The 10,000-nt window shown below is 46.8% G+C and overlaps 1 protein-coding gene across 2 annotated transcripts in view; it reads right to left on the bottom strand.

Annotated features, from left to right (window-relative positions):
• The window catches only part of LOC106562799 (sodium/hydrogen exchanger 9B2), a 50,747-nt gene that overhangs the window by 16,699 nt on the left and 24,048 nt on the right, over positions 1-10,000 (bottom strand). For both annotated transcript variants that reach the window (XM_045721367.1, XM_045721368.1), the window contains 2 exons: positions 7,392-7,567; positions 164-270 (listed from right to left, as the gene is read on the bottom strand). In XM_045721367.1, coding sequence (XP_045577323.1) covers positions 164-270; positions 7,392-7,567 — 283 coding nt within the window. The remainder of the gene's footprint in view (positions 1-163; positions 271-7,391; positions 7,568-10,000) is intronic.

Here is a 10,000-nt window from a genome sequence, read left to right on the forward strand (position 1 = left end):
GAAGAGATAAGACACTAAACCAGCAAGACACGTTTCAGCAACCACAAACAAACAAACAAACAAACACCAAGGGCATGCGTCCCGATTGGCACCCTATTCCCTACGCAGTGCACTACTTTTTGGACCAGGACCGTAAAGGGAAGGAAGACAGGTGGGTCCTTACCTGATCTAGACTGGGGAAGAAACAGATGAAGACTCCTAGTAGCAGGCCAGCCGCTGATCCTCCTACCACCTCCAGCACACCTTTCAGGACGTTGAGCCATGTAGAGTCTACAGGAAACAGCCCTTTAGTATGTAGAGTCTACAGGAAACAGCCCTTTAGTATGTAGAGTCTACAGGAAACAGCCCTTTAGTATGTTGAGACATGTAGAGTCTACAGGAAACAGAACCTTTAGCATGTAGAGGCATGTAGAGTCTACAGGAAACAGCCCTTTAGTATGTTGAGGCATGTAGAGTCTACAGGAAACAGAACCTTTAGCATGTTGAGGCATGTAGAGTCTACAGGAAACAGCCCTTTAGTATGTTGAGGCATGTAGAGTCTACAGGAAACAGTCCTTTAGTATGTAGAGTCTACAGGAAACAGCCCTTTAGTATGTTGAGGCATGTAGAGTCTACAGGAAACAGCCCTTTAGTATGTTGAGCCATGTAGTCTACAGGAAACAGTCATTTAGTATGTTGAGGCATGTAGAGTCTACAGGAAACAGCCCTTTAGTATGTTGAGGCATGTAGAGTCTACAGGAAACAGTCCTTTAGTATTTTGAGGCATGTAGAGTCTACAGGAAACAGCCCTTTAGTATGTTGAGGCATGTAGAGTCTACAGGAAACAGCCCTTTAGTATGTTGAGGCATGTCGAGTCTACAGGAAACAGCCCTTTAGTATGTTGAGACATGTAGAGTCTACAGGAAACAGTTATTTAGTATGTTGAGACATGTAGATTCTACAGGAAACAGCCCTTTAGTATGTTGAGGCATGTAGAGTCTACAGGAAACAGCCCTTTAGTATGTTGAGGCATGTAGAGTCTACAGGAAACAGCCCTTTAGTATGTTGAGGCATGTAGAGTCTACAGGAAACAGAACCTTTCAGTACGCTGAGCCATGTAGAGTCTACAGGAAACAGCCCTTTAGTATGTAGAGTCTACAGGAAACAGCCCTTTAGTATGTTGAGACATGTGGCATCTACAGGAAACAGCCCTTTAGTATGTTGAGGCATGTAGAGTCTACAGGAAACAGCCCTTTAGTATGTTGAGGCATGTAGAGTCTACAGGAAACAGCCCTTTAGTATGTTGAGGCATGTAGAGTCTACAGGAAACAGCCCTTTAGTATGTTGAGGCATGTAGAGTCTACAGGAAACAGTCCTTTAGTATGTTGAGGCATGTAGAGTCTACAGGAAACATACATGATCCTTAGTATGTTGAGGCATGTAGATTCTACAGGAAACAGCCCTTTAGTATGTTGAGGCATGTAGAGTCTACAGGAAACAGTCCTTTAGTATGTTGAGGCATGTAGAGTCTACAGGAAACAGCCCTTTAGTATGTTGAGCCATGTAGAGTCTACAGGAAACAGTCCTTTAGTATGTTGAGGCATGTAGAGTCTACAGGAAACAGCCCTTTAGTATGTAGAGGCATGCAGAGTCTACAGGAAACAGCCCTTTAGTATGTAGAGGCATGCAGAGTCTACAGGAAACAGCCCTTTAGTATGTTGAGGCATGTAGAGTCTACAGGAAACAGCCCTTTAGTATGTAGAGGCATGCAGAGTCTACAGGAAACAGCCATTTAGTATGTTGAGGCATGTAGAGTCTACAGGAAACAGTCCTTTAGTATGTTGAGGCATGTAGAGTCTACAGGAAACAGCCCTGTAGTATGTTGAGGCATGCAGAGTCTACAGGAAACAGCCCTTTAGTATGTTGAGGCATGTAGAGTCTACAGGAAACAGTCCTTTAGTATGTTGAGGCATGTAGAGTCTACAGGAAACAGCCCTTTAGTATGTTGAGACATGTAGAGTCTACAGGAAACAGTCCTTTAGTATGTTGAGGCATGTAGAGTCTACAGGAAACAGCCCTTTAGTATGTTGAGGCATGTAGAGTCTACAGGAAACAGCCCTTTAGTATGTTGAGACATGTAGAGTCTACAGGAAACAGCCCTTTAGTATGTTGAGGCATGTAGAGTCTACAGGAAACAGTCCTTTAGTATGTTGAGGCATGTAGAGTCTACAGGAAACAGTTATTTAGTATGTTGAGACATGTAGAGTCTACAGGAAACAGCCCTTTAGTATGTTGAGCCATGTCGAGTCTACAGGAAACAGCCCTTTAGTATGTTGAGGCATGTCGAGTCTACAGGAAACAGCCCTTTAGTATGTTGAGGCATGTAGAGTCTACAGGAAACAGTTATTTAGTATGTTGAGACATGTAGAGTCTACAGGAAACAGCCCTTTAGTATGTTGAGCCATGTAGAGTCTACAGGAAACAGTCCTTTAGTATGTTGAGGCATGTAGAGTCTACAGGAAACAGTCCTTTAGTATGTTGAGACATGTAGAGTCTACAGGAAACAGCCCTTTAGTATGTTGAGCCATGTAGAGTCTACAGGAAACAGTCCTTTAGTATGTTGAGGCATGTAGAGTCTACAGGAAACAGCCCTGTAGTATGTTGAGGCATGCAGAGTCTACAGGAAACAGCCCTTTAGTATGTAGAGTCTACAGGAAACAGTCCTTTAGTATGTTGAGGCATGTAGAGTCTACAGGAAACAGCCCTTTAGTATGTTGAGACATGTAGAGTCTACAGGAAACAGTCCTTTAGTATGTTGAGCCATGTAGAGTCTACAGGAAACAGTCCTTTAGTATGTTGAGACATGTAGAGTCTACAGGAAACAGCCCTTTAGTATGTTGAGACATTTGGAGTCTACAGGAAACAGCCTTTTAGTATGTTGAGTCTACAGGAAACAGTCCTTTAGTATGTTGAGGCATGTAGAGTCTACAGGAAACAGCCCTTTAGTATGTAGAGTCTACAGGAAACAGCCCTTTAGTATGTTGAGACATGTAGAGTCTACAGGAAACAGCCCTTTCGTATGTTGAGGCATGTAGAGTCTACAGGAAACAGTCCTTTAGTATGTTGAGTCTACAGGAAACAGCCCTTTAGTATGTTGAGACATGTAGAGTCTACAGGAAACAGTCCTTTAGTATGTAGAGTCTACAGGAAACAGCCCTTTAGTATGTTGAGGCATGTAGAGTCTACAGGAAACAGCCCTTTAGTATGTTGAGCCATGTAGTCTACAGGAAACAGTCATTTAGTATGTTGAGGCATGTAGAGTCTACAGGAAACAGCCCTTTAGTATGTTGAGGCATGTAGAGTCTACAGGAAACAGTCCTTTAGTATTTTGAGGCATGTAGAGTCTACAGGAAACAGCCCTTTAGTATGTTGAGGCATGTAGAGTCTACAGGAAACAGCCCTTTAGTATGTTGAGGCATGTCGAGTCTACAGGAAACAGCCCTTTAGTATGTTGAGACATGTAGAGTCTACAGGAAACAGTTATTTAGTATGTTGAGACATGTAGATTCTACAGGAAACAGCCCTTTAGTATGTTGAGGCATGTAGAGTCTACAGGAAACAGCCCTTTAGTATGTTGAGGCATGTAGAGTCTACAGGAAACAGCCCTTTAGTATGTTGAGGCATGTAGAGTCTACAGGAAACAGAACCTTTCAGTACGCTGAGCCATGTAGAGTCTACAGGAAACAGCCCTTTAGTATGTAGAGTCTACAGGAAACAGCCCTTTAGTATGTTTTGACATGTGGCATCTACAGGAAACAGCCCTTTAGTATGTTGAGGCATGTAGAGTCTACAGGAAACAGCCCTTTAGTATGTTGAGGCATGTAGAGTCTACAGGAAACAGCCCTTTAGTATGTTGAGGCATGTAGAGTCTACAGGAAACAGCCCTTTAGTATGTTGAGGCATGTAGAGTCTACAGGAAACAGTCCTTTAGTATGTTGAGGCATGTAGAGTCTACAGGAAACATACATGATCCTTAGTATGTTGAGGCATGTAGATTCTACAGGAAACAGCCCTTTAGTATGTTGAGGCATGTAGAGTCTACAGGAAACAGTCCTTTAGTATGTTGAGGCATGTAGAGTCTACAGGAAACAGCCCTTTAGTATGTTGAGCCATGTAGAGTCTACAGGAAACAGTCCTTTAGTATGTTGAGGCATGTAGAGTCTACAGGAAACAGCCCTTTAGTATGTAGAGGCATGCAGAGTCTACAGGAAACAGCCCTTTAGTATGTAGAGGCATGCAGAGTCTACAGGAAACAGCCCTTTAGTATGTTGAGGCATGTAGAGTCTACAGGAAACAGCCCTTTAGTATGTAGAGGCATGCAGAGTCTACAGGAAACAGCCATTTAGTATGTTGAGGCATGTAGAGTCTACAGGAAACAGTCCTTTAGTATGTTGAGGCATGTAGAGTCTACAGGAAACAGCCCTGTAGTATGTTGAGGCATGCAGAGTCTACAGGAAACAGCCCTTTAGTATGTTGAGGCATGTAGAGTCTACAGGAAACAGTCCTTTAGTATGTTGAGGCATGTAGAGTCTACAGGAAACAGCCCTTTAGTATGTTGAGACATGTAGAGTCTACAGGAAACAGTCCTTTAGTATGTTGAGGCATGTAGAGTCTACAGGAAACAGCCCTTTAGTATGTTGAGGCATGTAGAGTCTACAGGAAACAGCCCTTTAGTATGTTGAGACATGTAGAGTCTACAGGAAACAGCCCTTTAGTATGTTGAGGCATGTAGAGTCTACAGGAAACAGTCCTTTAGTATGTTGAGGCATGTAGAGTCTACAGGAAACAGTTATTTAGTATGTTGAGACATGTAGAGTCTACAGGAAACAGCCCCTTTAGTATGTTGAGCCATGTCGAGTCTACAGGAAACAGCCCTTTAGTATGTTGAGGCATGTCGAGTCTACAGGAAACAGCCCTTTAGTATGTTGAGGCATGTAGAGTCTACAGGAAACAGTTATTTAGTATGTTGAGACATGTAGAGTCTACAGGAAACAGCCCTTTAGTATGTTGAGCCATGTAGAGTCTACAGGAAACAGTCCTTTAGTATGTTGAGGCATGTAGAGTCTACAGGAAACAGTCCTTTAGTATGTTGAGACATGTAGAGTCTACAGGAAACAGCCCTTTAGTATGTTGAGCCATGTAGAGTCTACAGGAAACAGTCCTTTAGTATGTTGAGGCATGTAGAGTCTACAGGAAACAGCCCTGTAGTATGTTGAGGCATGCAGAGTCTACAGGAAACAGCCCTTTAGTATGTAGAGTCTACAGGAAACAGTCCTTTAGTATGTTGAGGCATGTAGAGTCTACAGGAAACAGCCCTTTAGTATGTTGAGACGTGTAGAGTCTACAGGAAACAGTCCTTTAGTATGTTGAGCCATGTAGAGTCTACAGGAAACAGTCCTTTAGTATGTTGAGACATGTAGAGTCTACAGGAAACAGCCCTTTAGTATGTTGAGACATTTGGAGTCTACAGGAAACAGCCTTTTAGTATGTTGAGTCTACAGGAAACAGTCCTTTAGTATGTTGAGGCATGTAGAGTCTACAGGAAACAGCCCTTTAGTATGTAGAGTCTACAGGAAACAGCCCTTTAGTATGTTGAGACATGTAGAGTCTACAGGAAACAGCCCTTTCGTATGTTGAGGCATGTAGAGTCTACAGGAAACAGTCCTTTAGTATGTTGAGTCTACAGGAAACAGCCCTTTAGTATGTTGAGGCATGTAGAGTCTACAGGAAACAGCCCTTTTGTATGTTGAGACATGTAGAGTCTACAGGAAACAGTCCTTTAATATGTTGAGGCATGTAGAGTCTACAGGAAACAGCCCTTTAGTATGTTGAGACATGTAGAGTCTACAGGAAACAGTCCTTTAGTATGTTGAGGCATGTAGAGTCTACAGGAAACAGTCCTTTAGTATGTTGAGGCATGTAGAGTCTACAGGAAACAGTCCTTTAGTATGTAGAGTCTACAGGAAACAGCCCTTTCGTATGTTGAGGCATGTAGAGTCTACAGGAAACAGAACCTTTAGTATGTTGAGGCATGTAGAGTCTACAGGAAACAGAACCTTTAGTATGTTGAGGCATGTAGAGTCTACAGGAAACAGCCCTTTAGTATGTTGAGACATGTAGAGTCTACAGGAAACAGTCCTTTAGTATGTTGAGGCATGTAGAGTCTACAGGAAACAGCCCTTTAGTATGTTGAGACATGTAGAGTCTACAGGAAACAGTCCTTTAATATGTTGAGGCATGTAGAGTCTACAGGAAACAGCCCTTTAGTATGTTGAGACATGTAGAGTCTACAGGAAACAGTCCTTTAGTATGTTGAGGCATGTAGAGTCTACAGGAAACAGCCCTTTCGTATGTTGAGGCATGTAGAGTCTACAGGAAACAGAACCTTTAGTATGTTGAGGCATGTAGAGTCTACAGGAAACAGCCCTTTAGTATGTTGAGGCATGTAGAGTCTACAGGAAACAGAACCTTTAGTATGTTGAGGCATGTAGAGTCTACAGGAAACACACAACCCTCGTCATCAGCTTGTCGTGTGTTTACGTCAACCAGGTCACCCCGTGGTACAATTCAGTATTTGACGTTCGTCCATGTCAGAGGACGCTGGGAGAGGAAATGAAACCTGGCCACTAGGGGGGAACAGTGAGCGCTGTTACCTTCAAGCATCTTCCTGTCGTGTCACGTCCTGACCAGTCATCATTTTCTATGTGGGTTTGTTCTATTTATCTATTTCTATGTGTTGGTTTTCATGTTTCGGCCCGATATTAGTTTCCAATCAGAGGCAGGTGTCTATCGTTGTCTCTGATTGGAAGCCATACTTAGACAGCCAGCTTTTTCCTTTGGGGTTTGTGGGTAGGTGTTTTCCGTTTTAGTACCTGACGGGACTGTGTTGGTCGTTTTGTTATTTTGTGAAGTGTTCAAATTTATCGACAATGAGCACTATCCACGCTGCGTCTTTGGTCTCCATTAAACGACCCCTATGACACTATGATGCCAAAGGTTGCATGTTCAAATCAATCGATTAAAAACCTAAACCTTAATCATTACCTTATTAACTATTCAGAGTTAACCTTATTAAGAATTTGGACTTAATGCCTAAAACATAAACCTAACCTTAAAAATTCTGAGTTTATATCTAAACTTCATCCTTAAACACTTTCAAACGTGACGTTTGGAACGTGGATGAATATCGACTACTAATGTGAGACTGTGTGTGTGTGTCTGTGTGTGTGTGCGTGTGCGTGTGTGTGTGCGTGTGTGTGTGTGTGTGTGTGTGTGTGTGTGTGTGTGTGTGTGTGTGTGTGTGCGTGTGTGTGTGTGTGTGTGTGTGTCTAATGTATATCCAGGTGTGTTACCTGAGGCGAAGGCCACGCCCAGACAGGTGGTGAACCCTGTGATGGCCAGGATGTCATCAAAACTCCCAGCAGCCATCAGCAGAGTAGGGATTCCCTTCTTCACGCCATAGCCATCCTTCTGGAGCAGCAACATGGAGGGCACCACCACCGCTGGAGATACAGCACTCAGAACAAACCTAGAGAGAGAGAGAGAGAGAGAGAGAGAGAGAGAGAGAGAGAGAGAGAGAGAGAGAGAGAGAGAGAGAGAGAGAGAGAGAGAGAGAGAGAGAGAGAGAGAGAGAGAGAGAGAGAGAGAGAGAGAGAGAGAGAGAGAGACAGAGAGAGAGAGAGAGAGAGAGAGAGAGAGAGGGAGAGAGACAGAGAGAGAGAGAGAGAGGGAGGGCTAAGAGACCAGAGGTGGCAGAACAGAGTGCTCGGGTTGGGATGTAGGGTTTGACCAATAGCCTGAAAGTAGGGAGGGACAGTTCCTCTTGCTGTTCCGTTGGTAAGCACCATGGTCTTGTTGTGGATGCCAGCTTCGACTGGAAGACAGTGGGAGTGTGTTGGACGAGCGGGGGTGACATGAGAGAACTTGGGAAGGTTGAACACCAGTCTTACTGCAGCATTCTGAATAAGATGCAGGGTTTTGATGGCACAAGGCGGGAGACCAGCAAACAGCGTGTCGTCGAGGTTGAGATTGAGGTGATGGGCCGACATTCAAGTTGAGATGTTTTTGCCAGGCACGCAGAGATGTGTGTCGCCACCTTGGTGTCAGAAGGGGGGGGAAGGAGAAGAGTAGTTGAGTGTCATCCTCATAGCAGTGATAGGAGAGACCATGTGAGGATATAACAAAGCTGAGTGACTTGGTGTGTAGCGAGAAGAGGAGAGGGCCTAGGACCGAGCCCTGGGGGACACCAGTAGTGAGAGTACATGGTGCAGACACAGATCCTCTCCACGTAACCTGGTCGGAGCGACCTGCCAGGTAAGATGCAGTCCAAGAGTGTTTCAGAGCCTGAGACGCCCAGCCCTGAGAGGAGGATCTGATAGAGACTGAGACGCCCAGCCCTGAGAGGAGGATCTGATAGAGACTGAGACGCCCAGCCCTGAGAGGAGGATCTGATAGAGACTGAGACGCCCAGCCCTGAGAGGGTGGAGAGGGGGATCTGATAGAGCCTGAGACACCCAGCCCTGAGAGGGGGATCTGATAGAGCCTGAGACACCCAGCCCTGAGAGGAGGATCTGATAGAGACTGAGACACCCAGCCCTGAGAAGGTGGAGAGGAGGATCTGATAGAGACTGAGACGCCCAGCCCTGAGAGGGTGGAGAGGAGGATCTGATAGAGCCTGAGACGCCCAGCCCTGAGAGGGGGATCTGATAGAGCCTGAGACACCCAGCCCTGAGAGGAGGATCTGATAGAGACTGAGACACCCAGCCCTGAGAGGAGGATCTGATAGAGTCTGAGACACCCAGCCCTGAGAGGAGGATCTGATAGAGACTGAGACACCCAGCCCTGAGAGGAGGATCTGATAGAGTCTGAGACACCCAGCCCTGAGAGGAGGGTCTGAGACACCCAGCCCTGAGAGGGTGATCTGATAGAGGCTGAGACACCCAGCCCTGAGAGGAGGATCTGATAGAGACTGAGACGCCCAGCCCTGAGAGGAGGATCTGATAGAGTCTGAGACACCCAGCCCTGAGAGGAGGATCTGATAGAGTCTGAGACACCCAGCCCTGAGAGGTGCACCTTGGTCCAATACTTACGACGTCCGTGACAGAACTACCCACCACCAACGGACCAAGCAGCGGGCCCAGGAGGAGCAAGGATCCTGGGCCAGGGAGAGAAGGGAGTGGAGGACATCATGGACATGGGAGGAGGTAATGGCAGGGGACAAGACCCTGCCATGGAAACAGGTGGAGATAGCGAGGGAGGAACGGGGGGGGGGGGGGCACACGGGTAGTTTGGCTGGGCCAAGAGTGAGCCCTAAGCCAACTCCCCGTGTTTATTATGGGGAGCGTGTGGACTGGAGAGCGCCGGTGTATGCGGAAGGGCGCACGATCTCGTCCCATGCGCACGCTCAGTCCGGTGCGACCGATCCCAGCCCCTCGCAAGTGCCGTGCTAGAGTGGGCATCCAGCCTGGAAGGAGGATGCCTGTGCAGCGCATCTGGCCACCAGTGCGCCTCCTAGGCCCAGGCTACCCTACGCCTGCTCTACGCACGGCAGCCATCAGGCCTCTGCACAGCCCAGTTCGCCCTGTACCAGCACTCCGCTCGTGCAGGGCTACTATTACCATCCAGCCAGGACGGGTTGTGCAGGAGGTGCGCTCCAGACCTCCAGTGCCTACTCATGGCCCGGTGTATCCAGTTCCTGCTCCTCGCACTAGTCCTGAGGTGCGTGTCTCTAGTCTGGCGCCTCCTAAGCCAGCCCCACGCATCAGGCCTTCAGTGCGCAGTCCCCGTCCAGAGTGTCCGGCAACAGTGCCCCGTCCAGAGCTTCCGGCGATAGTGCCCTGTCTAGAGACGGCCCACAGTCCGGAACCGGCAGAGACGGCCCACAGTCCGGAACCGACAGAGACGGCCCACAGTCCGGAACCGACAGAGACGGCCCACAGTCCGGAACCGACAGAGACGGCCC

Source organism: Salmo salar, chromosome ssa07 (genome assembly GCF_905237065.1).
Source record: "Salmo salar chromosome ssa07, Ssal_v3.1, whole genome shotgun sequence".
Taxonomy (NCBI): domain Eukaryota; kingdom Metazoa; phylum Chordata; class Actinopteri; order Salmoniformes; family Salmonidae; genus Salmo; species Salmo salar.